General features: G+C 41.2%; 4 protein-coding genes across 5 annotated transcripts; 1 reads left to right on the top strand and 3 right to left on the bottom strand.

Moving 5' to 3' along the window:
- Positions 1–8,016: 8,016 nt before the first annotated feature.
- On the bottom strand, positions 8,017–12,294 carry isg20l2 (interferon stimulated exonuclease gene 20-like 2). The gene is made up of 4 exons (XM_048261725.1): positions 12,145–12,294; positions 10,913–11,789; positions 10,451–10,651; positions 8,017–8,425 (listed from the first exon to the last, which is right to left on the bottom strand). Exons 2-4 carry the CDS (start codon positions 11,627–11,629, stop codon positions 8,312–8,314), a joined length of 1,032 nt encoding a protein of 343 aa, XP_048117682.1. The 5' UTR covers positions 11,630–11,789; positions 12,145–12,294; the 3' UTR covers positions 8,017–8,311.
- Positions 12,207–16,667, top strand: mettl25b (methyltransferase like 25B). Its single transcript, XM_048261710.1, is given in 11 exon segments — positions 12,207–12,307; positions 12,603–12,707; positions 12,785–12,903; positions 13,025–13,238; positions 13,451–13,513; positions 13,596–13,733; positions 13,867–14,746; positions 14,749–14,824; positions 15,546–15,724; positions 16,352–16,390; positions 16,393–16,667. Coding segments are annotated over 11 exon segments (1,893 nt in total). The 5' UTR covers positions 12,207–12,295; the 3' UTR covers positions 16,461–16,667.
- Positions 16,668–17,544: 877 nt separating this feature from the next.
- On the bottom strand, positions 17,545–19,171 carry s100a1 (S100 calcium binding protein A1). Of its 2 annotated transcripts, none has more exons than XM_048261733.1 (3): positions 19,062–19,171; positions 18,058–18,220; positions 17,545–17,967 (listed from the first exon to the last, which is right to left on the bottom strand). In XM_048261733.1, the coding sequence occupies exons 2-3, from the start codon at positions 18,196–18,198 to the stop codon at positions 17,818–17,820; spliced, it is 291 nt and encodes a 96-aa protein (XP_048117690.1). In that variant the 5' UTR covers positions 18,199–18,220; positions 19,062–19,171; the 3' UTR covers positions 17,545–17,817. The 2 variants fall into 2 exon arrangements, with proteins under 2 accessions (XP_048117690.1, XP_048117691.1); XM_048261734.1 differs by having other exon boundaries at positions 18,977–19,079.
- A 5,385-nt stretch (positions 19,172–24,556) lies between these two features.
- Positions 24,557–27,466, bottom strand: tlr18 (toll-like receptor 18). The gene is given in 4 exon segments (XM_048261703.1): positions 24,557–25,080; positions 25,224–26,261; positions 26,263–26,401; positions 26,502–27,466. Coding segments are annotated over 4 exon segments (2,502 nt in total). The 5' UTR covers positions 27,464–27,466; the 3' UTR covers positions 24,557–24,717.
- Positions 27,467–27,886: the final 420 nt, after the last annotated feature.

The following is a 27,886-nucleotide window of genomic DNA, read 5'->3' on the forward strand; positions in this document are numbered from 1 at the left end:
GCCTACTAAGGAACGTTGTCTGACCATTTGTTTCCCTCCTGTTCCTCCATACATCATCGGTCCAGGGATGAGAGGAAACAGTCTTATTGCGTCATGCCACATATAAACATATCGACAGGCTGACAGTTCTGGTGTGGCGGTGTGGAGTGTTCTCATGACAGACACTGACCTCTTTGATCATGGTGGAACAACTTCCTAATGCCAAGGCACTGCAGTGAGTAGTTTAAAAGCAGACAGACTCCTTGACAGCAGCCATGCATGCATGTGTGACTGTTTTTTGTTGTTGTTGAGGTTTATAATTCCCTGAGACACAAGGCAGGGATTGTCCTTTGTTGCCCCTAGCAACCTGACAGTGAATTCATCTTCACTGGCCTGTTGGGTCTAGTCAGCAGGTCTTAATTCCACTGCAATGGAACAAAATAAAACCTGGGTGCACTGACTAAGACTGCTAAAAATAATATTACTCAAACATATAACTTTGTGTTCACTCTGCAAGCAACCTGTATGTGTCTGTCCAAGAATGAGTTTGCATAGCGGTTAGTTTTATGTATTAAGTATATATACTTTGTTGATCCCGTGAGGGAAATTTGGTCTCTGCATTTAACCCAATCGGTGAATTAGTGAAACACAAACAGCACACAGTGAACACACAGTGAGGGCACTTCAGCCGCGGCCCACTGGTCGGGGCTCAAACCGACAACCCTCCGGTTACAAGTCCAGAGTGCTAACCAGTGGGCCACGGCTGCCCACAATTACGTATTGGTACCATGTAAAAGAATGCACATAACTACAACAATACTGGTTCTTGGACTCTGCTGCTCTGTTCCGTCACTGCAGGTGAAGTGTGTATGTGTGTGTGTGTGTGGCTGTAGACAGGTGAAGTATGACTGCTGCAGTACTTATTTATTTGTCTATTTATTATTCTTAACATTGCATACATTTATACAGTGTATGCTAATGCACTTTTTAACCCCTTCATGGATGGGTTGGCTGTAATTGCCCCTCGGGGACTAATAAAGATATCTGAACTGAACTGAACTGCTTGTGAAAGGTGATGATTTATAGTCGAGTTATAGTCACCAAGAAAATGTCCTGGGCCTTTGCTCAATGAGGGTTTTAAATTAGCTGTGAGCTGATTACCAGTAGCCTAATAACCTCACATAGACCCAGGAGGAAGTCAGAACACAGAGTTAACTCAACAGTGAAATAACTGAATATCTTGATAGCCTCCAAGTTGGTAGCACACCTGTGTTGATGACTGTATTTAAGTATTTGTTTAGCCAAATACCACAGTCTTTAAAATCAGCTCTGGTCAAAGGCTCAAGAGGAGTCTACCTGCAGGGTAGTGCAGGCACTGAAAAGTTTCCTGCTCCATGTAAACTCCCAGCAAATGGGCCGGCGCATGAACTCTCGCCATCATATCTATATGGCAAGAACATACAGTACCCTCATAGCTCTTCCTGCCAGGCTTTCTCAATTTGATGTGTCAAAACATATACAAGGGGTCAAAGGTGGTCTTAAAGTGACACTACACTTGTGACTTTGTGGCCTCTCAGTATATTTGTTCAATTCAATAACACAAAGCTTAAAATAAGCAGGTAGAAATGGGTAAAATGTACTTCATGATAATGATGGACTTTTGCAGACTTTAGTTATTACTATAATTTTTTTTTATTATTGTGGCGCAGGTCCATTTTGCTTGCCATACCTCTTTGGCCTTCAATGCTGCTGGTCAGTGTTTTTTATTAACATTTATTAATTTGGCGGATGTGTTCATCCAAAGCTATTAACATTGAAGCGTTTTAACATTTCATGAAAATAATGTACAAGCCCAGCACAGAAAATGTTGGGACATTGTGTAAAATGCAAATAAAAAAACAGAATGTGATAATCTACAAATGTAATAATCCCATATATTAGCTGCAAAAAGGACATAGACAACATAGCAAATGTTGATTTCCAGCCGTCTTATTTGCTATTGTGGAACTATTTTTTCAGACACCTCACAACCGCGTATTAACTTCCGCTCAATATTTGAGCCTGAAGCATAGACGGTGGCGCAGTAATATCAAAGTGCAATGAGTCTTCCAACAGAAATCAATGGGATTTTACAAAATGCCAAAAAAAACACGACAGAAACTGTATTTCGCTACACTACTTGTTTTGGAACATCAACAAACACCACTAACCACTCGGTGAGTTGCACAGTTTTGAAAACGAACGTTAAGGGTTGTTTTAGGACATGTTTGAGCATGCCTGTAGGCAGCCACTCTGACTAGTCAAAGGCGATTCAAAATGAGTCAGAAAAGTCGAGACAGGACCAATCGTCAAAATTCCGGTGTCCACCACTCTAGTTCATCCAAAACAAACCAGAAAAGGGACTCAAAGTGCTAAATACTTGAATTTACACTTTAAACTTTAAAGGAACCATATGTAAGATTGTGGCCAAAACTGGTACTGCAATCACTTTCAAATTACTTTAGAGCAGTGTATCCCCTCCCCCTCCCTCCTGACTCGAGGTTGCCAACCCAGATGCCGAAACACTACTGACTTTGTGATTAGTAGATAGGTAGAGGGTGGCGCATCAGGCCAAAACACAACATGACATGACAAAACACAACATCAACATCAGTTGAGGGCTGCAACTTCACTTTTTAAATGACAATATCCTGGCCAGACTACTGTTGTCAGTGATATAAGTATTTGAAATGAACATGATTTCTTAATGTCTAGTGACATATCAGGGCCATTTTATGATTAATTGAAATACATTTCTTACATACGGTTCCTTTAATTTTGAATTTGATGCAAGCAACTTGTTTGAAAATAAATTAGACAGGGGCATGTTTACCACTGTGCTGCTTCACCTCTTCATGTAAGAACATGTTGTGTGTGCTGCTTCATGTGTGCTGCTTCATGTTTAGGAACTGAAGTGAGGAGAGCAGTTGCAAGAGTTTTGAGAATGAAATGTTGTCCCATTCCTGCCCGATATAGGATTTCAGCTGCTGAGCAGTCTGTAGTGTTCTTAATCATGTTTTTCATTCTATGACACACCCAATTTGACAGGTCTGGACTGCAGACAGGCCATTTTAGCACCTGGACTCTTCCTCTATGGATAAATGCTGTTTAAATATGTGCAGAGTTAATTTTGCCATTTGCTTTCCTGAAATGTTCAAGGTCTTCCCTGAAAGACATTGGGCTCTATTTTAGCGATCTGAAACGCACTGTCTGAAATGGATGGTTTAAATACGTTTAGGGTGTGGCCAGTCCAAAATCACTATATTTACAGCGTAATAATTCGCTAGATGCCATGTGCAATGTTCAAAAGGATTGTTTTTATGTTTCTTAATCAGTCATGGGAGTGTTTTGGGCGTACCATCCTTTAAACCAATGAGAATGACATCTGTCATTCCTTTTAAGAGCAAGCAGTTCAATATTAAACAGTGGCAACATCAAACAGCGCGTTGGTATTTTGAGAGTCATTGCACGCGAGACCTTGTATGCAGCACCAGGATTCCACTAAACCTTTACTAAAACGTGTGTGACTAGCAGAAGATAGCCTACGTGCATCTGCACTCGCCTATTATTTGAACTCATTGGCAAACTAAAACTAACTTTACCGTGGTCTCATAGGCAACGACAAAACAGTTTTACACTAGTTATTTACTTTCACTACTGACTGCCAAAGGGTTACATTCGAAAACACAGCCTGAAAAAAGCAACACTTATAGCCCAATAATGTTCGAATGACTGAATAAAAATCCTAAGGATATTCATCCAGCAGACAAGTGTTGCCTGGGACTCATGCTAAGGGCTGTTTACATCTTGTGACAGTGCGTCTTTAAAAAAGCTGCGCTTTATATGTACCTTTCAATTTAGACTAGGTTTTATTGGTCAGTGGCGTAATGACCTTTAGTGTGTGTAGATACAGTAGATGTGCAAGATCCCCATGCCGTAGGTACTAATGCACCTCCATACCGTCATAGATGCTGGGCTTCTTCACTTCTAAGAGACTTTGTATCTCTGTGATGATATACTCAACCATGGTGCCAGTTACCCTAATTAGTAGTGAAATATTCCTCCTATTGTTGTTTTTATCATTACACAACTTTTCCAGTATTTTGTTGTCCCTGTCCCACCTTGTTTTAAAGCGTGTTACTGGTATCAGATTCAAAATGAACATATATTTTCCATGAAATACTCAAATTGGTCATTTTCAACATTTGATATGTTGGCTGTCCTTTTCGCAGCTATATATGGGTTTATGAGATTATCACATTCTGTTTTTATTTGCATTTTACAGAACGTCCAAAGTTTTTCTGTATTGGGGTTGTATATGTGAAAAGTAGGAGAGAATAGCACAGCTCTGCGTGCTTACTACTTATAACACACCATGTTTTATAACTAAACTAATATTTTGGTCACTCAGACCTTCATCAGAATGACTCGATCAGTTAAATAAACGTGGGAAGAAGTTACAGAACAGTAAGCAGACTACTCTGTCTTTCTTTTGATTTACACATTTTAAATAGCTGCACTCACAAAGCAAATGTCAACGTGTGCATGATTTATTTGTTGACTTGTTTTTCAGATAAATAAACTGTGAACAACCTCCAGCTGATTCTTTTTATGCAGACTTGCAAGACCAACCAGCCATATTTGCCAACATGTTTGTGAAACACTTGTGTCAGAGACTGAGTTGATTTAGGAACTGTAACTGAAGACAAGGGGAAGAGTTAGGGACTTCACTCCTAACTCTGAATGCGGTTGACTACTAAGTACTAACAGGTGACCTGTGACATGGCAAACAACGTGGTGACTCACGCTGCTCATCTCTGTGGCAGACATGAAGTGATTCTCAGGTTGGCACGCACAGCACAGACTGCGAGCAACAAGACAACCGAGGTGGGCGTGGGAGCGTGGTAGTGATGAGCAACGCACAGTGATGGGGAGGAAGGGTGAATACAGCTTTGTGCCCGTCCTGCTGAAGCTGTCAGCCCAGGCTAGGTGTGAGGCCCTGGAGGAATTTAACATATAGGCACAGACTGGAGGGTCAACGCCAGGACTTAGGAGATGGCTGGACATTGCATTATTCACAGGAATAAGGAAGGCTGAGACAGATTTGCAAGGAAGCGGTTGGATCCAGAAGGATTTGTTTGATCTCCATGTTTCACAGTGTCTGTGTGCTATATTTACACGCTGAACTCTTTTTATTATTCATTAGGCCAACTTTAATAGTCACAAGTATATTGAAGTGTATAAAAAAGGAATTCAAATAGAAGGTGAAACTGCAAGAGCTATGCAGGAAGTTCATTATACTATACTTTATATATGATATTGGTAAAATGTTTGATTCACCTTAATGATTAAAATGAATAGATCTCAAAGAGGCAACCATACTTAAACTACATGTAGCCTACAGGATGTTTAGGTGCTACCCACTTCTCTGAAATGGAAAGCCTGACCAAGAGGGAATTATGGATGTAACGATTACCAGTATAACCAGTAAACCGCAATAAAAATGTTGACGATAACAATTACCGTTTTCATTTAAAATATCATAATTATCACAGTTGATTACCACGGTGTGAAAACCGTGTGTTTAATCCTCCCCAGCTTCATCCGAGCCTGCTTTTGACATACAGTAGGCCTGGTACAATGGAAAAAAAAGGTACCCTACTGATTCTGTTGTCTAATTCAGGGGTTCCCAAACTTTTCCACGACAAGGCCCCCCAAATACCACTAGGTTCTGGCCAAGGACCCCCTTGATGTTTTATTAATTAAACCCATCGACAATACTACGGCAAATGTAAAAATACATTAAGCTAATCTAATAATTATTTTAGCCACAACCACATCGCGATGGAGCATACAGTGTGTAAAAATTTTATTTGGGGCTTTCTGCTATATGAGAGCCATCACTCTACTATTATTCCCAGTCATTATCAAGGGAAATATGTTCAGACATGCGTCACATTATTATAATGGCATTGTATAACAACCCACATAGTATATTTTAAATGTTTCAAATGTATTTATTTCTTGCTTTTATTTTTCCCTCCAACTTGCTGAGGCCCCCCTGGCACCCCCTCGCAGCCCCGGCCCCCACTTTGAAAACCACTGGTCTAATTGATGGATTTAACTGCGATTCAGATTAAGTTACACCTGATTTTAAAAGGCGGAACATTTTCACCACAAAACGTGTACTGTATCATGTAGCCACTCTGCGTCTTTTTATACCGTGATAATACTGAAAACCGTGATCATTTTGGTCACTGTAAGCGTGAGGTTAAATTTTCATACCGTTACATCCCTAGAGGGAATGGTGCATCACCTGAAGGCCCACTCTCTAATCTGCTACTGTCCAGTTGTGGGGGAGTGTAGTGTTCTGGATTTAGCCAACTGGCAGATGAGGTGCCGACAGCCCCTAGCCTCGAGTTTTGGTGCTGCGCCCGAGACAGCAAAGAACAGAGCAGTCCTGTGTCTGGACTCAGTTGACACAGTCATTTCAGTGGACAGTGCGAGTGGAGAATGCGTATTTGAAAGTGTGAGTAACTTACACAAATATGACTACAAATGAGGCAGCTTCACAAAGTTCTCTCCTATGCCAGTTCCAAATGTAATGGAAGATGATATACAGTTCAGGTACAGCCTAGACAGTTATGCTTTTAGTGCTAAATACCACTAAAACATGGACCATGCTCAGAGTACAGAGAACAAAAAGCTGCCCTTTATTCCATCGACATGGTAAAGCCATAAAAGATTTGGTAGCTGTGATGAGCATGCTTTCTTCTGAATCACAGTTTCACCAAAACCACTAGAGGATTTATAAGACATTACCAAAGCCTTCCAGAGGTTTTTATGGAAGTTGAGTGTAATCCAAACCAAATCCTGAGTAATCTAATTAATGACCTGAAATAGATTGCCCACTGTCAACTGATGACGTGGAGACCACTCTTTTCCACCACTTAAAACACCTTTTAAGGAAAAGAGAAAAAAAATATGCTGAAGTCTGCAGGAATATATTATTCCTCTTTTGTATAGCACTCCTCTCCCAGAAAAAAACATTGATGGTTAAGATGACTGTACTGGAAAAAATATGTCTTTCTCTCATGGCATTTAAACAAGAAATAAGCATCCCAGCTCAATAAACACAGATTGTTGAGGAATGCTCCACTTTAACAGGTTGACTGAGTGCAGTCACAACACAGTGGTGTGGCGAATAGGGCAGTGATCAGGGGACTGAACTGAGAATGGTGTGTGTGTGTGTGTGTGTGTGTGGAGTGGCGGTTAGTGAGAAAAGCCCTTCTTTGATTAGCTGCAGCATCAGTGCAGCTGTGGAGCTTTGCATGAGCCACGGCGTGAAGGGGACAAGGAAGTGGCATAATTAATGTTGTGGTGTTGAATTCACAGGCGAGGAGCGATGCTGCTGCTCCAAGTTTGCCAAGGGCCCTGGCCAGCAGCTTAAAGGGGAACAGTGTGAGCCGGGAGGAGTGAGATTAAGTCTCATCTTCCTCCCAGACAAACCTGTAACCTTCCATCCTAACCGCAGAGCGAGAGGGAATGGCCCCTCACTCTACACACAACTCCATCATTCCCTCTGCTAGGCGACTCATCCTAGACCGATGATCTGACATTCTTCAGGCAACAGTAACTTTCCGCTCATTTCTCTAAGCAAGCCTAAAAAGCTCAATTTTTAAAATCTACTTCTAAGTGCATAAGTTCCTCAATGAGTACTGAGAATGTGTGGTGTCCCCCCCCCCCTCCATTTCCAAAACTCATAGTCTGAGACTGGACTGTTCATGTGCATAATCAGTGGGGAGGAAGGCCGAGGGTAGTGAACACTAAAAATATGGGACACCTCAATGGCCCCATGAAGACGAGAATTATTTGGGATTTCCTGAGTGTTTATGACATCCCTTGTTTCGGACACATTCAACACTTACATATAAAACATTCATCATTTCAAATGAGGTGTAAACGTTATTTAAAACACATTGACATGGCACAGAGAGATAGCAAGTATAAAATCATATTTTACTTTTTTTTTTCCATGAAATTGACTATATTAAGCACCAACAGAGATTCTTGTCTGGTCTTTGTGGAAGGATCCCCATTTTTAAACATTCTCATTCCTCTACAACCTGAAGTTGAACTATTACTGCCCTCATGTGGTAGTCTTAGCATCAACCACATCAGAACATTTTCTCAGGGAAGCGCAGTGACTCCCAAGATAAAATCCGAAAATGTTGAACGGCAAAAAGTCTTCATATTAAATGCTTAGACAGAGGGCATAAGGTTCACAGTGTAATCACTGAGTAAGAGGTTTAGATGCTAATGCTTTCTCCCACTCCACAGCCACCATTTTGTACAAGTCCATGGTGGCCTTTGCATCTTCCACTGAGGAATGCCCATTCCGCCCAACCTGGAAAAAGGAAACAGCATTTTTCATATTAGCAGTACCTACATCGCCTGAAGCAGCAAAGTTATTTTACCGACCGACTTTGGGGAAAAAGCAGAAATATGCATTTGTGGTCTGACAGACCAAACCATGGAGCCTTGACCATGGTGGTTTTCAAATCACAAATATACACGTTCAGACTTATTCTTTTGAAACTAGGAACTCAGATTTTGACTTTTGATTATGTTGCTTGTGCTGCTGGTTAAGGGCCCCTCAGTGATTATTCTAGTGCATAATAATGTTTAACATGCATTATGATGGTGTTTGTATCAGTATATGTATAGTGGTAGCCTAGTTGTATCAATGTTTAATTAAGTCAAAAGTCCAATCAAATAAGTAGGCATACCCATAAGAAAGCAAAGTCTAAAATGAGATCACGCCTTTTTCTCCAAAAGGGATATTAAGTTGAACTTAAATAGAACTTGGGCTAAGACAAGAGGGATATTCCGCAGCTGAAGGTTCCTTGAACCCCACCATCAGCAACTTTTTCATGTCGACCCAAAATCTAGGAAACTTTCAGGGAACATTAATTTGCATATTGTTGGACAGTGAATGAATGTGTTAAAGGAGAATTCCGGTGTGATATTGACCTAAAGTGTGTTGAAACATGATACCGAGTGTGAACGTATGTCTCATAGCCCATCTCGGCTTGTCCCCTGCACTTCAAAATCTGGCGCTAGTTAGCCGATGCTACCAACAGCTTTTTCAATGGTGGTGCTTCGGCATCGGGCTAGCCATGCAAATAAATCACTGTTTTACACCATTTACGAGGCTCAATGTATCTCCACACTTCATTGGTAGACTTCCGAGGGCCCTGACATTTTACGACGATTTATACAGACAGATCAGATCAGATTCCAAAAATAATTCAGTGGAAATGCATGGATTCCAGTTTCTTCCAGTAGCAGCAACTGGAATCCATGCATTTCTGGAATTTTTGGAATCTGATCCTATCATACCTGTTCATTCTTACTCGTAAATTTCGACTTATCGTGACTAAATTCAAGATGGCTGCAAACGCTAAACTTCCTGAAGATACTGTCTGTATAAATCGTCTTGTAAGTAAACTACCAGTGCTTTTTCAAAGTTCTCAATGTCTCGTTTTAAATGTCAGGGCCCTCGGAAGTCTACCAATGAAGTGTGGAGATACATTGAGCCTCGTAAATGGTGTAAAACAGTGATTTATTTGCATGGCTAGCCCGATGCGAAGCACCACCATTGAAAAAAGCTGTTGGTAGCATCGGCTAACTAAGCGCCAGATTTTGGAGTGCAGGGGACAAGCCGAGATGGGCTATGAGACATACGTTCACACTCGGTATCATGTTTCAACACACTTTAGGTCAATATCACACCGGAATTCTCCTTTAAGATTCTGATTGGTCAATCCCATTGCCCTCTCTGATCTTAAGTTTCTGTGCCCTCAGTTTACTGTTGAGTGGGTAATGTATGCTTGCTCAGAAGATTTGTTGTCTCATAGTGGCGCTTCAAGGTCCTTTAATGATGCTGTAATCTCAAAATATTTGATATACATGTTGGTCCAACCATTATTAAAAGCTCTATATTTGCAGTCTAGTTTTCTTCTCTTTAAGCAAGGCATGAAACAAAATAAATTACTCATCGCCAACCTACTTATTCATCTGAGTGTCTCTCGTCTCATCCCTCTTCTCTCGTCTTTCATTTTTCCTGTCAGCTGTCATAGCAACTTCAAACACAGACTCGACTTTATCAGAATGCACAGATTTGATTGGATGAGCAGCAGTAAGCTTAAGTGATGTGATGGTTCTTAAAGCTACTGAAGTTGGTTTTAATGCTCTTATTGTTATATGGAACATCTCTTTTTTTATCAGTGCAGCTTTGAAATGTTCTGTGAAAATCTCAATAACTAGGATATGGGTCCAGGGTCTGGATAGGATCATGTTAAGGTCTGCCTGTTAGTGACCTCTGTTCTAGTGTATGGGAATGGGTCCCTCCATCTGGTGCTTACAGTACCTGAATGTCACGATTGAAAAGAGCCTTGGTGAGTCTCTTTAAGGAGGCAACCTCTGTTTCTGGTATGCCTGCTTTCTTGTTCAGGAGCGGGATGCGAGAGGTGTCTCGTGTCAGCCCAGCTGGATGAGTGTACTTCAAGGCTTTGAGGTCATTGTGGATGGCATGGCCAACCACCACCCTGCCGGAGATGATCTTCAAAATCTACAAACATTGTCAAAAAGAAGGGACACTGAATACTGCACTGTCACCAACAAGGCCACTCAAGTTCTTCTTTGTTTTATCACTTTTAACATTCACAGATTTACAGTACAATGTTACATTTGAATACTACTCTCTGAAAGCAAAAGATAACATCAGCATTTCTGAAAGAAGGCTTTTTCAAATACTGTCAAAAGCCACTGGATTTTTATTTTACATCAAATCTACAGACACTATTAAAGACAAAAATCACTGTTGACACACCTCTTTTTTGGCTTCTATAAATGGTGTGGCGTTCCGTAGGTTCTGCCAACGGATTCCACTCCAGCGGGTTCTCAGATCCGTAACTGGATTGATGGGTTTGATGAACTTGTCATAGACAACGTCACCCTCATAGGACACAATACTGCAGCGGGCTAACTCACTGTTTTTACCCTTTGGCCCTGTGCCCACCATCTCACAGTCTATGGCCAAGTACTTCAGTGGGTTACCACAGGGGGGCACACTCCCCTGGACCGATTGTGTGACAACAATGCTCTCTGAGGTGGCCGTAACCGTTTTTCCCTGAGGTAAGGATGAGCTGGCACTGGCTGCAGGGGCTGTGGGTTTCTTGGTCTGACTAGAACCGAGGCAGGGTTTTGGGTTAGTATGGACTGAAGTAGAAGTGGAGGAACTTGCACCTTCTCTTTGCTGTGGGGTGAATTTTGTGTGGAAGGATTTGCCGGCTTCTAAAGCTTGTTTATCAGCAGTGTGGAAAGGCTTAGGTCCTGGGTGATGCTGCTGGTGTTGGAATTTGCCGTTTGGGCACGAGTTGTGTCTTTGCTGGGTTTTGTTTTGTTTGTTATTCAGGAAGCCTTTTCTTTCAAGGAATCGTCGACTCTTGAGGAAACGTTTGTGCTTGTCGTTCCCTGTTGGCTTTTTACAATCCCCGCCAGTCTCACTACTGCCAGACACATCATAATGCACCATGAGTCCCGACATTTTTGACAGTGGTCTTTCAACTACCTGCACACTGTTCTGATGGTTGCAGTCGGTCACTGTTTAACACGATGTGGAGTGGGAAGACTGGAGTTGATGTTGATGTAGATCAATTAAAAATTCAGTAAGTAAAAATGCCAAACCATGTCTGCCTCTTGAACATCTAAAACAGAAGACCAACCGTTTATTTAACAGAAAAATACAATACAGTCCAGAGGTAACGTTAAGTAACCGCACACATTTCACAGAGGTTTCAACAACATTGGGCATGGACTTCGTTAGCCTACAAGGTGCTTGCCTTTATTCTACCTATAGTTTAACTTTACAACTAGTTAGGATTTTTTTTTTTGGTATTGGTATGCGGTACCAAAACCAGCAATATTTTTGAGAACAGCTGAGCTAATGTCGCAAACTCAAGTAACGTTAAGTAAGATAACGTTAGCCTTTGAGCTAACATGGTTAGCTCCTATCTCACTAGCGAACATTCAATCATTTTTAAACAAAAATCGCAAACCTACCGAATGACTGTTGTTTCCGTGTTATGTAGCCGTAAAATCATTAGTCCAGATGTAGGCCTACTAGAACATAAAAACTGACATAATCCTATGTTAACTGTACTGTTGGCCACGCTGATTTGTTTCGGCTTCCTGGGGCCTGGAACTACAACGAATGTGCTTCCGGGTACAAACGCAATGTGGGAAACCGGTGTTAGGAGCTAGATGGTCCTATTTCTTTCATTGACTTCATAACTGCATTTTTACTGTATGTGCCGAGCTGATGAATATGATCTAAGTATATGACTGTGTATTATCGAAAAGTAGGTCACTAGATTGACTGAATTGCAGAAAACTAAAGGCATCTCATGTTATGGTTCTCAGCAGGCGGGCAAAACAAAACAGCATTAGTTATGTCTTGACAATCTCTTTGATAAATTGCCGTGGGCGACTTCTTTACCTTTTTTTTGTGCTGTCCTCAGAGGATGTTCTCTGCCACCCTCACCGATGAACAACAGAGACATTTGGCGAAGAGTGTTACGAATCTGCTTTCTCTTTACAAGCACATCTCAGATTCATACATCATTGTAAGTCATTTATCCACTGTTTCCCTTTTAAACGTTATAAGGTTGAGCTACAGGCTGTTTAACTCGATTGTCTGCAGGAGTTTTTCAGTGAAAATCTCTGGGAGTCCTTGCCATTAAGCTGGCAGGAGCCTCTAAATCAGCTGTCACCACCACAGATTGCTGATCTACTGCTTGACAAAAGTGTCACAAATAGAGGGTAAGGTTGTGAGCTATCCTTTTAGGTTTGGCAAAAGCGTACAGATCAGATTTTTGTTGATGTACCCTATACAAATCTCTCTCTCTCCCTCCCTCCCTCCCTCAACCTGCCACTTGAACAGATATCCATCTGTCTGGCCTCTCTCTCTCCTCGCCTTCCGAGCCTCTGCCCATGCGTTGGCCTATCCGAGAGTCCCTCCTGATCAGGGGTCAATCCATCCTGGGATAAAGCCGGAAGAATTCCACAGCAATCAAAGCCAGAGTTCCCTCTTAGGACACATCTTCCGAAAGCATGTGAAACCAAAGAAGCAGCATGAGATTCGCAGGCTGGGGATGGTATGCCCAGAGGATGTTGTGTAGTCTTGATGCCATCATCAATGTCGTAACCTTAGTAACATTTAGCATCAGAGTAGCGTCTTAATCAACCACCAGTCACATAAAAATTATAGGACCAAAGATATTTTCCCCATTTTGTCAAGGTTATTAGTTTTGAAGGTAGTCTGTTATAGCAGTACATGTGTTGATTTGTTTCTTGTCTCTTTTGTCAGATGGTGACAAATCTGTGTCAACAGACCAACTGTGATGACGTGGTTGACGTGGGTTCAGGACAGGTAATTCTTGCCCACTTTTTCACAAAACAAATTAAGAACAGCGATGCACCAAATGTATCTTTAATCTTTAATTGATTATTAGGGGCACCTGACACGTTTTTTATCCTTTGGGCTTGGCTTGTCTGTCACTGCAATTGAGGCAGATGCCAACCTGGTGTCGATGGCCAAAAAGTTTGACGGACAGCTCCGCTCTACACTGGAAAAGGAGAGGCTCAGAAAGGTAGCTGTTATTAAGCTTCTAACAAAACAAACTTCATGTTCATTTCAGCTAAACTCACTTTCCCCCCTATTATACCTACAGTACCTAACTGCCAATCAAACAATGTCTCCAATGCCCATTTCTACCCTCCTAGACTGACGCTAACCATCTTCCCCAAGTGGTGTCTGGTCCGTCACCTCATCACGTTGTAGGCTGGGTCAATCCAAAGGCCTCGTGGGAAGACTTTATCGAGCAGCTGAATAGTAGGGATGATGAAAGTGAGTGGCCGGTCTCCGCTGGTGGCCTCTGTAAAAAGAGACAGTGGATATCCATGTCAGCCTCGGATCATCAGCCGGACTCCAAGGGCCAGTGTCTGCGGTCAGCGGAGTGTGACTCGCCGAGCTGCGCTGAAGGATCCAGAGCCAGAGCGCTGTCACTGCACCAGGTGACAGATTGCCCTGGCCCCATTTTGGAGGACCTCCAGGCACACGACTGTTCATCAGATTCGGCGCCAGCAGCAGATGTCAAACACACCCAAACGCCACTGGTGAAGCGTCCCTGTAGGTCCAGTCCAGTGGTTTGCTCAGGACAATCAGCTAGCTGCCTGTTTAATAGCACCTTGTCGGACTCGACTGCTGGCCCTGGGGATGAGGAGCGCATGGGAAGAGGTTTCGTCTTAACTGGCCTCCATGCTTGCGGAGACCTGAGCGCCACCCTCCTGCGCCATTTTGTCAGCTGCCCTCGCGTTCAGGGCATCACCTCGGTGGCCTGCTGCTACATGAAGATCACCACCAAGGAGAATCCCTCTCCGCCTGGTGTCCTTGCCCCTCCCCCCACCGCCCAATCGGCTGACGCCCTCACACCCTCTGACTTTGGCTACCCAATGAGCGAGTGGGTGAGGGGATTGCCCGGGCACCAGCTGTCCTATAAGGCGCGAGAGGGGGCGTGCCACGCGGTGGAGGACTACGTCCACAGGCTCCGTGAGGAGAGCGAGCTGCTGAAGACGCACTGCTATCGGGCTGTGCTGGAGACCGTCATCGGGCGGCGCGTCCAGATGTGCGCAGGGCCGGCATCCAGACCATCAAGAAAGCACACACCCTTCCCTTTGCAGAGTCAGTACATGGGCCGCCTTGTGTGACTTGGCACCAAGTATAAACTAAGCCTGCACAATGAATCGATTTTTAATCAAACTCACAATTTGAACTAATGCATTCAATTGCAGAAGCTGCAATTAATGGTGCAGCTCACAGTTCTTTTCCAATCTTGTCACATGCATGATTTTTATATTCATGTCACGCTCCTTGTGTGATAGATAGTGAAGCTCTGTGGCTAGGCATGCTGGGCATCAGTGGCCCAACTTAAAACAAAATTTGGAATATTGAACTAAAAGCTTGACTTGCAGTTAGATATTTTCCCAAAATCGTGCAGCCATAATCTAAATGGTTTTATATGTTTGAGCATTGACTAACTTTATTGAGGTAGGTAAATAGGCTCTGGGTAAATAGTACTGAATAATGGCACCTGTGGCTCCTTTTTACATACGTTAACTACAGAAAGAATTTGTATTTCCCAAAAATACACTCTCTTGGTTTGTCCATCAGACTAATTTAGACAAGTATTTTCGAATTCTTTTTTTAAGAGAGTGAATGAAGTATTTAGCTCATTATCTTGAGAGGCTGAAAATGAGTGGTTGAAATTATGCCGTATTAAACAAAACAAAAAAGAAAGCTCATTGTATATCAGCTATATAAAATGCAGTAACTATATTAACCATATGAAATACCGCCGCCCTGTGATTTCACTCTAATAAAAGCATAACATGTACCACTGCAGGTATGCTCGACTAGGTCTGCCACGCGTGGGCCTACCTGCTGACCTGCCTCTGGACCAGGTGGACACTATGCTGCAACAGCAGGGCCGTGTGGTGACCTACTTCAGCCTGGTGCTGCTGTTGGCCCCTGTGGTGGAGACTCTGGTGCTGCTGGACCGGATGCTCTTCCTGCAGGAACAAGGTGGGCCGAGACTGCTCTCTGGAGTTTTCTGTGTCGGTTTACGCAAGGCCATGTTATTCCAAGAGTTACTGTTAAAAATAGCATAGAGGTAGTCCAGGGATGCCTAATCTACAATTGTTTAGTGTACTACTTACCCAGCCGTGGCCATGTTAATCCCAAGGTGGCCAAACTTAAAAAAAGTTATTTGTTAAAATATAAATGTATACCTGCATCTTTGTCAGATTAATCTGACTTGCAGAAAGACAGTGATATCATATGCAGTTAAGAACAAAATTATTCATACCCCTGGCGAATATTGATGTAATGTTGATTTTCTCTTGACCAATATGTTTGTTCTGACTGAAAATGACACTGCCACATGCCAAAAGGTTGTAAGACAATGTGGTAGAAACATGGAATCAAAAAAATAAGGTGTATGGGGTATGAATAATTTAGTTCTTAACTGTACCGGTAGTCATACGTGCTATTGCATGGTGTTTTATTCATTTAATTATCACCCGCTCAGCATGTAATGTGCATGTAAAGTCAAATTATTAATCTCACAGCTAGAGCCATGTTTAAATGTCATAAAAAAAAAAATTGTGACGTGAATGACTAAAGTCATGTCTTATGTCCTGTTACTGGCAGGTATACCGAGCCAGCTGGTGCCTCTCTTTGATCCTGCTTTCTCCCTCGTAACCTGGTACTTGTGGCCGTGAAGCAGGGACTTACCCAAGGGGTAAAGGATGCTTGTTGAACATGGGAACGTACAAGAAGGTTTTTATTCTACAACACAGGGCCATCACTGTGCTTCACAATGTCGATATCATACGAGTTTCATGTGTAGTACCGTCGACAGAGTGTATTTACAGATTATGTTGGTTTGCATTTTAAGGAATTTTTAATTTTCAGAGATGACCGCATCAAGTATGCATTTTTGGGGCATAATATATAAATTAAAATGTATTACATTTTTTACTGTAGAGTTTATGACAAGTCAGACTGGACTCATGGGATACAGTCTTTTGGAATAAATGGTTGTAATGTATACTGTGCTTGTTGTATGCGGTTGTATACCAAACACACCTGTGATTTATTCAACATTTTAAATAATGTTTTGCATAATTCATTGAACAGGTGGAAAGATGAGACTATTTAAGAACATATTAGGCAGTCTGTGCATCTTATTTGAATGAAATCAGTGTGGTGTATTGAAAAGGTTAAAAACATGTTTTTCAAACCAAAATTCCATTTACTGCGATGTCTGTCTAAGCATGTATGCTCCTTCAATTTCCCTGAGCTGCTCAGTGTTTAAGGTGAAATTGGGCTTGAAATTGTATTGCCTGGGGGTCCAGTTATTTTGTTTTGCTCTGGCATATCCAGTAGATAGAAACCATGGAAAGTTCTACCTGGGGAGCTGCAGAAGCCATGTACCTATAAATAAATGCAAAGAAAGGCCTTGGGTGGTTGTGTCTGAGATTTTGGATAGCTTTGTATGTACTTATAGTGCCTTCATAGCCTCAATGAAAAATTCTTATCACCTCTGAAGCATAGAACTATGTGTTTAAAGTGTCCCATCAAAGTGATATTTAAAAACTCTGGTGAAAGGATCAATTTCATTCCCAATTTCTTTCAAGCCTCTGTTTGACATTATAAATTACAATTAGGTATGGGCTACACAGGTTGTTTTACGTGAGTGACAGGTTAAATAATAGACTGCAGTTCTGGCAGGCACCTGGTTCTTACAGCTTTGATTTAATCAGTGTGTTGGAGAAAAGGAACTTAGGTCATACTCAAAAAAAAAAAAAAAAAAAAAAAAAATAGAAAGCACACACTAGGAGTCTTGAGAGGAAATGTATATTTTACTACAACTTACCACAAAGTTGTTAGTCATAGATGTACAATTCCAAATACCACTTCCCATTAAGTTTGAAATGCATTTAAATTATTCACATTGATCTTTCAACAAATGTTAATTAAATGTGGTATTAGCAAAATTTTTCAAAGGACTGTAACAAACATGTTGATCATATTAAAATTATTCCCAAAGATATACCTGCCTGCCTTCATGTTATGTGAAGGACAGGTTAGGAAACATGCCAACAAGAAAAGACTTAGTTCTTCATACTCTCCACAAAGAATTCATTGCAAGCAACAGTTAGTGCTGCAACCAGGACAACAAATTCTTGAAAGTCGACTTCCCCATCACGATTTTCATCCAGGTCAGACATAATTTTTTCCACTACCATTGGGTCTTTACTGGCCTAAATTGGATGTTGGAGAAACCAGTTAAATGTATGTGTATGGTTATATGACTAAAGTAACTTGAATTGGTGAAAACATGTAGGACTCACCGCCAGAAAGTCACTGAGTTCTCCCTGTAACAGACTCTTCAGTTCGACTTTGCTCAACTTGTACTTGTCCCCTTCTTTTGAAGAGTAGTTATGGAATACTTTGATAAGGCCCTCCATTGATTTTTCCAACTGGGACGCCATTTTTCTTTCTGATCAGTGAAGCCTGGGTGAAAAAGGCTCTGAGGTTAACATTAGTAACCTTTTACAACAACACATTTCTCAACATGCCTTCAGGCCTAAACAAAATTGGACACCAATTAAATTTAACCCAAAAGATTAACAAGGCACATTAATAGTTAGGTCAAATTTCCTTTCAATTATGTGATGTCATTGTGTGCCAGACTGTGATATCTGTTACGTTGATGTGTCGATATATTCTATGAGCAGACAGAATTGTATAAATTATGCATGCCCTCTTTGTTTGAGTTTGTCTAAGTTGAACATCCAACAAGAGGTACATCCATTAGCAAAACGATGTTATCAGATCTTGCCTAAATGAACAAAGGCTTCATATAACAATCAAGGCTACATCACTCACAGCACATTGGTAATTTTGAAAGGCCAGTTCTACACGTTACATAATAGTTAAATACATTTAACAGTAGCAATCCCCATATTACATAGCTAAGAAGTTGGGGAATTATTTTTATTCAGTTTAGTGAAACTGTTAAGTTGGATATAGCCTGTAGACTAAACGAGGCCTTTCGCCCCAAGCAAGATGAAATTTGACGCATAGGCCATCACGCGCAAGGTGTCTAAAAGACTGCACATACCAATTAAACTAAAAGCGTAGAAAATGGCTCTATATCGTATAGCTAAATGTAGGCCTAGCAGAATTCTAAAAAAAAACACACTCCAGACCTCAACTTCTAGGCTCTAGATGCGTCCATTCAGTCTAGAATTCTGTATGAAAACTTACCTAGACACCGCGTAGAGACAGGAGAAGAATGACTCGTTTGTGTGTGTGAATGTAACATTCAACTGAATATAAAGCTTCGCCTCACCTGCTCAATGATTCAACACAAGGCGCCTCCTCCTTGCCGTAGCTTACCTTCCCACGACGTACCACAGGTGCGCAGGTGCCATCTGCCTGGCAGGTAACCCTGCAGTAAGCCTACGTCATTGGTTGTAAAAGGGACCGATCTTCATTAAATAGGTTGTGGAGACATTCTCATTCCGCGCATTTTATTTGAGGTGCATATGAGGCGTCAGCCGTGCATGTCTCTATTACATTATTCATCTTCTAAATGTGCATATGTTAAACTTTTGCCAGCACGCCATCGTGTTTCAGACACGATTATTAGTAGGCTTACACTATATAAATATCGTTAATATTTAGTAGTAATCTCTCACCAAGACGAGCATCTCTTCAGGTGTAGGAAAGTGTCCCCTGCACGCGTTGCCCAGGGGATGTCGGATTTCATCATGTCGACCCTAGTGACCTAGAAAGGCTGCACTAACCTTTTCCTTGTTTTCGAAATCCAAGATGCCATCTCTACTTACAGCCAGGGCCAACCGAGTGAATGTACCGCAGATCTATTTAAAACACTTTGATAACCTCAGCTGGAAATTACTCCATTCTTTGGATGCAATAGGGTAGCTTTTGGATGTTTAATTTGTGTCCAGCATTTGTAAATAGATTGAATGTTGGCTAATTAGAAAATAGATCGAATGTTTAGGCGGCCCTCGTTAGAAACAGTGGCTAATAATGAATTCAGTTGACAAATGAAATAAGAAATGATATGGATTTATCTTCCTTTCTTCTTAATTGCTTTTGTAAATTCTTGATCACTCTTGCATTCAGATTCAGATTCATCACTGTGTCAGATATACCGGTACATAACCAGTAAAGACTCACTGATGTATGTTTTTAAGGGCATACAGCCATACACCTCCTCAGCGTTGGACTTTTGGAATGTCAGTGACAACATTAACAACTTTACAAAAACTGAAGGAGATCTTCCCAGGTGACTTTATTTGTTTCTGGCATAGGCCTATACAAATACAAATTTTGACCATCAGGGGCAGATACATTATGATACAGGTGGGTCTCACTCAAAAATATTGTGGAAAAGTTCATTTTTTCCCCTTAATTAATTTCAAAAAGTGAATCTTTCATATATTCTAGATTCATTAGATATAAAGTGAAATATTTCAAGCCATTTTTTAATCTTGATTATAATGGCTTACAGCTCATGGAAATCAAAAAGTAGTATCTCAAAACAGAATAAAGAGGTTATAATACAGAAATGTTGACATTTTGAAAAGAAATCAACAAATCTGACTAATCTAAAATAGCTCATTTATACACAATACTTGGTCTGGCTGCTTTTGCACAAATACTGCATGGTGTGGTATGGAGGCAATCAGCCTGTGGCACTGCTGAAGTGTTATGGAAGCCCAGGTTGCTTTGGGTTGGCAACCCGACTGGGTTGTTGCTTTGATAGCAGCCTTAAGGTCGTCTGTATTGTTGGGTCTGGTGTCTCTCATTTTCCTCTTGACATTACTCCATAGATTCTCTATGGGCTTCAGGTCTGGTGAGTTGTCTGGCCAATCAAGCACAGTAATACCATGATCAGCAAAAAACTATGGTGCCGAGTCCTGCTTGAAAAGGAAATCAGCGTCTCCATAAAACTTGTCTGCAGATGGAAGCATGAAGCGCTCTAAAACCTCCTGCTAGAAGGCTGAATTGGCTCTAGACTTAATAAAACACACTGGACCAACAACAGCAGATAACATGGCACCCCAAATCATCATTGACTGAACATCAAACTGGACTTCAAGCAACCTGGATTCTGTGCCTCTCCACCAGATTCTTGGGACCTTGATATCCAAATGAAATGCTAAATTTGTTTTTATGTAAAAAGAGGAGTTTGAACCACTGAGCAATGCTCCAGGTTACTTTCTCCTTAGCCCAGGTAAGACACTCTAACCTTGTCTCTGATTCACATTATTGGAATGTGCAACTTGTTGACAATTTCCTGGACATGTCTGTGTGTGGTGGTTCTTGATGCAGAGTCCAGCCTCAGTCAATTCTCAGACAATTCTTTCTGCAGGCTGCAGTCATCCTTGCTGCGCGTTCTATCACACTTTTCCCTTCCAGTACACTTTTCATGAATGTGCTTTGATACAGCACTCAATGAACTGAACAACCTGCCTTTTAAACAATGACCTTCTGTGGCTTACCGTCCTTGTTGGTGTCTGTGTCCTCAACCCAATCACACACGCGGGTTGGTGTCCTCTGTATTTCTGTACCCTGATATTGAAGGTTTCCTTTTATTCATGAATTATGACTGTTGGTCCAATGTGTTTTTTTGTATTGTTTGTCTTTTTAGTTATCCACTGTTCAGCACTTTGGTCAGTTTATGCTGTGTTTAAATGTGGAGCTAGAAGAAGAAGAAGAGTGAGAATGAGAGGGGGAGCTCAAAGAGGAGATGAAGGAGGTAGAGGAAGAGGAGAAGGAGGTAGAGGAGGAGGCCCAGGTAGAGGAAGAGGAGAAGAAGGAGATAGAGAAAGAGTCAGAGATGATGAATAGTTACAGTATTCTTGTTGCTTAGTTTTTCTTCAGAGTCAAAGTGTATGTACTTCATGTGGTAATTTTTATTTGTCTACAGATTTTATTTGTTTCATTGATTTCATTGTTGGTTGATTACTGTAACTGATTAAGAAATACTGTAAGTATTGAAATAAATACTTGAAATATTCAGTCTGCAGAATCAGGGTTGTGCAGTGCTCGGTAGGTTTATAGTAGGCCTATTTGTGTACATTCTCCCTACAGTATATCTCAAACTAATCATGAAGAATGTTGTGGGTTTGTCACTATTGTCATCTAAATTATCCCTTACATAACAATGTCTGGCCAAAAATCAAGCACATGCTATTTCTTAAAATTAGTTTTTTTTACAAACGTGTTTTTTATTTATCACAGCAGTGTGGAACTGGCGGCAATAGTGTCTGATCATTGAGGACTGTATTGGTTAAATGAAAACTAATAGCATTTTTACAAATATGTGTATATGTTTTGACTGAAGTGTGTATGTTTTGACTGAAGTGTGCTACCAATCTGGTGCTAAGTAGTCCATCCTGCTACAATAGCAACACACATTCATACACATTCAAGTGAGTACAGAAAAAGAAATAAGTTATTCTATGGTCCCCTAAAACCATTTATATTGCTGTTAGTTCAAATGTTTAACTGTGTGGTGACAAATAGTGACATTTTTAATAAAAAGACAGTTTAAGAAGAATTAATGTCAGATCAAAAAGAAGCTGATTCTTCATGGAGCATCAGCCATCTGAGAGGATATGGTATCCTGAGAGGAGAAAGGTTATTATTCAACCTGTAATCGACTGGATGAGGCAGGATTATGTTCCATCATGGATTGGTGAGTATAGTTGCTTCCTCTCTGAGCAGGTCTGGACTTGTCCTAACAGACAGTCCACAAGTCAAGACCAGACATGTCTTCCCTTACTACAGCAAAAAACATCTGGAAATCAGCCATCAGAACAGCTATTGAAACCAACACAATACAAATGAACTATGTATTTACCTAAATTTTATATTTTTCCTGCATTTGATGTCAGTTTAAAACAGGATTATAATTATAACAGGAGCCTGTCACATGACTAAAATGTTGGTCAATACAGAGATCAATGAAGTAATACATTTGATAACTGACATCAACGCTACATGGGTCTTTCTAGCCTGAGCACTAGACTGAATTTATTCATTCAGTGTCAGCTGAGTGCAAGCCTTAAACCCTCATCAGTAGCGGATGTCTGTCACACAGCTCACTTGTTATTTCAAGCGAGACACGAGATATCCCTCCTGAGCCACCGAGTTGTGACCTTTCATCACTTCCAAGCCTTCGCTCGAGTGCCTTGGAGTTTCCACACGAAGGGCATGTGTCCTCAAAGGGCCCACTGATTGAGTGCCCATGAGAGTGGGGATGATTACATAGTTTCCTGTTGCTTTGTGGTGACACATGCTAGCTGGTTCAGCCAGCTCTGCTCTGGCACTGAGGGAAACATGCTACACCCCTTACCAAAAAAAAAAGGAACCCCTTATACTTATGCCCCATTTTGAGTTTTTTGCCCGACATTGCACATCATCTACTTAGGAGGGCATTGCTCCTACATTCTCTGGCCTATAATTAAATGCTTGACTTCTTTGGAAAGTTGAGACACTGTAGTTTCTTGGAAAACAATCAGAAGAACTGTGTGATGTACACAGAGTTACAGAGGCTAGAATATTGTTTTCTCTTTCTGCCGAATAACAAGCATCTCTGAACTGACCACATTTCAGCCCTCTAGGTCACTTGACTTAGAAACACAACTGAGCCCTAGCACCAGGTCTTGTGAAGCTGTGTTCAAAAGTAGATCAATATAAAATGAAATATAAAATTACAACGTTTTGAGAAACTCCCCCATGGGCTTTTGGTTATCCAAAATGGACAATCAAATGCTTTGCATATGAACCACTTTGTGTAGAAGCATAATCTTGGTCTCAAATGAATTTTGAAGTTTCATGCTTGCATTTGAATTGTACTTCAGGGGTTCTGATATGGAATGACTACTAACAATAAATAATTACACAAAAAATATAAATCTTTACAATTTCTATTTGTGTATAAGATGGACTATACTAGCCTAGAAATCTAGACGCGCCCCAGCAAATTACATTTGCTGCCAGGGCTAGTCTAACAACTCTCCGTTGGCTTGTGAGCTCCAGAAATCGAAACTTAATCAGGCCAATGAAATCGTGTATAGAGTCGTTAGGTGGGCTTAACATAATGATTGATGGCAGAGTTGCAATGGTTTGGCTTGAATTCCCTGCTACTTGAAAACAAATAAGATGGATGTTGCTGTTGGCGAACAGTGTGACACGAAGTTAAGCTTTTTATTAAGTTGGCAAACGTTTGAACTAGCCAACTAGCTCCGCTGGTGGGAAACGCATGGGACTCATAGCGCTGCCACTGTCCTATAGCGTGCAGAGGGAATTTGAAAGACAACTGATTATCCCGCCCCTCAGACTGAGCACTGCGAATGGTGAGTGCCCAGACCCTACATTTAAATGTGGGTCTGGCTCGTCAGGCTAGGACTATACATCTGCACAACTAATATTGAATAAAATAACATGATTATTCAATTTCTATGGATTCCTGTGAATATGTAAAGACCCAATATGCTATATCTAGCATATTGCTAATGATATACACCGCAGCTAGAAGGTAGGGAAGCACCAAAGACAGAGGAGGGAGAGGAGGGTGTTTTTGATTCATTTTAATTGAGACATAGATTAATCTGACAATGTAAAGCACTACATATTTTGCACGAAAAAAGTGTCATGTATTGATTCCCAAAAGTCCAAGCTTTCAAATGCTGTATAATATGACTATGCCACATAACAATCCGATGTATAAAAATGATTTAGAATGTTGGGGGGTGGTGTGGAAGGGGGACCGTCAGGTGATGTGGTTTTAATGGTAAGGGACTACTCATTGTCTAAAGTTGAGATGTGTTACACACACTATACAACACAATACACAATACCCACACAGCAAGTTATTTCCCTTGGTTAGAACCACTTCTGCATGGGGAAGCCATGTGTCTGCAGAAACAACATGCCTTTAGTTTAAGTGGACCTGAACCTGCCCTTTCCTAGTAATGGATACTCTCGCTGCACTCTGTGTCAGACATATTCGCAGTAGAAGAGATGTCTGGATCGCTGCCAGGCTGGTGTTGGGGAGTTTGTGGGACACTGGGTTTGCCCAACACGCTCTTGAGCTGAGCCCAGAAGAAGCCTTGGTGCTTTGGCTGTTGAGGCCATTCTAGATAAGTCTTGGTGCTTAGCATTTTCTTCAGTTTGCAATACTTGCTTGGCAAAGAGTTTGGGTTAATGGGCTCTTTCACAACAAGGATAACGTCACTGAAGGTTTTACCAATGGCTCGTTGTTGGGCAAAGTAGAGCTCGTAGTTGCACCATTCACTGTCTACAAAATTCTGTGAAAGGACGACAATAACCTGGGCAAAGACACAAAATACAATTAAAATAGAATTACATTTATGAAACAGAAGAAAACATTATATTACTGAGAGGAACTGACACTGGCAGTTTACAACAAGGTTCATAGATGATAATGATTGTGTGTTCATGCACACCATACCTTTAGACTGTTCTCAATGTTCTCAATTATGTTGTCAATGATCCACTTTCCTGGTGTGAAGTCCCTCTCATGGATGCAAACATGGTATGGAGGCCTGGAGCTTTCTAGGCATGGCAGCAACTGGTTTCTCACCCAGTCAGCATCCGAGTGACTGTAGGAAATAAATGCATGGTAATCATATCTTTGTTCTGGTTTAAGTCCCTCTTTGTGGGCTCGATATTTTGCTCTGATGATCTGGAATGTTGCTTTGGTGTACCAGGGCACATCAAAGCAGTAGCACATCGCCATGATGCCAATGACCACAGAAGCAGTAGTGATTACACTGATAAGAATTACAAGCTTCATGTCACAAGCTATGCGGCCGGGACTGAATTCAGCCGCCATTTTGTTCAGCAGGTGCTCTGGGTAGTAACATTTGTAATTCTCCGGCCAGTCGGTGATGTTCACTCTTCGGTTGGTTGTCGTCTTCTGGATGAAAGTGTACAGATCACAAGTGCAGTGGTATGGGTTATTTCCTGCTCTTAGTGTGGCTAAGCTGGGCATGTACTTGAAAGAGTTCATGCTTATGAGGCCAAAGGAGTTCCCATCAAGAGACAAGTACTGCAGATTGGGACTTTTCCAGCCGGAAGGAATGAACTTGATTTTGTTCCCACTGAGTAGAAGTTCTCTTAGATTGACTGCTTGTTGAAAATAGTGCACGTCAAGCTGATCCAGTTTGCAGAAGGAGAGATCCAGAAAATGCACTGTTGTGGGCAAACACCTCAAACTGCTAACTTCTAAAGCATTGTGGTGTGCAATCAGTTTGGATATATTCTGCTTCCAGTTGCACACACTGTCATCAACAGTTTGAAGTTGATTGTTGCTGACATCTAGAATCTGGAGCCCCTCAAACTCTCCAGCAAATGATGCAAAGTCATTTAGACTAGTAAGTTGGTTAAAGCTGACATCGAAGGTGTGAAGAACTGGCATGGTGCCTGTGTAATCACATCTTCTATTGAAGAGGTAATGGTCTCTCAGTTGGTTTCTGGAGACATTCAGTACCTTCCACACCACCCATTTCCAGCCAAGCATCACAGGGTACAAAATTGAAGTTGATATTCCAAATGGACAGTCTGCGTATCTTCTTCAACCATGTGAAGCGCCAGTCAAAACGTAAAATGTCTGGATTGCTTATACCCCTGTGGGACACAAAGGTTCAGATTCAGCTAAAGACGCTTGATCACATGTTTTGTGTTTTAATATTTTTTTAAGTATAATTGATCATTATGACATACTTACGATAGCACAAGATGATTTAAGGTTAGATTTGTCACACTAGATCCTGCCCCACTATCCACAAATGTAGGAGAGCGTGCAAAGTCAATATTATAAAGCCCAAGTTCCTTAATGGGACTTTGCTGTATGTTTATTAAAGCCATCCTTAGCAACATCTCATTAAATTTGCCACGAAAAAAAACTATCTGCTGAGCTCTGATGTGCTGCAAACCTTGAAAAATATCACCGTCTCCTGTGTAGTAAACAAACTCAAACAGGTTACGGAAGCGAAGATGATCAAAGGACTTATTGGCTAAATCATTTAGCATAACATTTAGCTCATTTGGTATGTTGTCCATGGCAACATCAAACCACATTTCTTTAGTCTTTAGAAACTTTAGAGAACCTGGCTCATACTTCACAAGACTTGGACCACTTTTAAAGGCAAACTTGAAGAGTGAGAGGTTCTTTAAAGCAATGAGGTTGCTCTTCTTTAGTTCTTTGACAAAAGGTCCACCAACGGAGAGTTTCCAGAGGCTAGTGAAGGTTGAGAACACCTCTCCAAGAGCCACTTCATTGTAAAAATTATTTGACATCTCCAAGTTTTGAAGCCTAGTCAGATTTCTCAGTGCCTTGTTCGGGACGACCGTCAAGGAGTTGTTAAAAATATTGAAGTCCTCCAGAAGACTGTTAAACCTAAAGGCATCATCCTCGATGACAGAGATGTTGTTATACTCGAGATTGAGCAACTTTAAGTGTGGCAGGTGGGAGAAATCTGTGTTGTGGATCCTCTCAAGGATGTTGTGAGAGAGATCCACCTGCTCAAGTGAAACAGGTAGACTCTCCTTGGGTACATGATCCAGGTATTGTCCACGGCAGTCAGCCCTACGGTGGTCATTACTTACAGAGCAGAAATGCGCAACCTTGGACTTCTGGACAGTATGGACCTCCAGCACTAAGGGAAGCATAACAGCCACAGTCCACATGAATCCACGCATGATCTGAGAAGAAAAAAATAAGGTTCATTTAATTCTTACTTCAGCTGAGTAACTCATTTTTGAAATACAATTCCATCTGTACAGTGGAAGCATGTGATTTTGCTGAGACACACAATTCTCTCACTGCCAAAATATTTAATTTTACTGATTTCTATAATAATTTCAGTCGGGATCTCATTTAACAGTAAACTGTATATTTTTCACCTGACCCACCACAACCTGATTCTCACACAAGGCAATGGACCAATATTCAAGTCTCATCAAAACATTTACTTATTACTTATTGATTTACATAATTAATCAGTCATGAAAGGTACTAACTGTTGAGAGATTTTGTACTTTTTATGATAATTGATGATGAATGACAAGATCAGAACAGACCGAGTCAAATAACAGTGGAGTCAATGTACA

The sequence above is a fragment of the Alosa alosa genome, chromosome 13 (genome assembly GCF_017589495.1).
Source record: "Alosa alosa isolate M-15738 ecotype Scorff River chromosome 13, AALO_Geno_1.1, whole genome shotgun sequence".
In the NCBI taxonomy this organism is placed as follows: domain Eukaryota; kingdom Metazoa; phylum Chordata; class Actinopteri; order Clupeiformes; family Clupeidae; genus Alosa; species Alosa alosa.

Bases quoted from the DNA above. Each gene is read 5' to 3' on its own strand.
- isg20l2 (XM_048261725.1), bottom strand. From the start codon at position 11,629: ATGTCGGGACTCATGGTGCATTATGATGTGTCTGGCAGTAGTGAGACT. The intron at 10,652-10,912 runs GTGTGTCAACAG...CAATGTTTGTAG, and splicing joins TTATAGAAGCCAAAAAAGAG to ATTTTGAAGATCATCTCCGG. The intron at 8,426-10,450 runs GTACTGTAAGCA...TCCTTTTTCCAG, and splicing joins TTTTCAATCGTGACATTCAG to GTTGGGCGGAATGGGCATTC.
- s100a1 (XM_048261733.1), bottom strand. From the start codon at position 18,198: ATGGCGTCCCAGTTGGAAAAATCAATGGAGGGCCTTATCAAAGTATTC. The intron at 17,968-18,057 runs GTGAGTCCTACA...CATCCAATTTAG, and splicing joins AACTCAGTGACTTTCTGGCG to GCCAGTAAAGACCCAATGGT.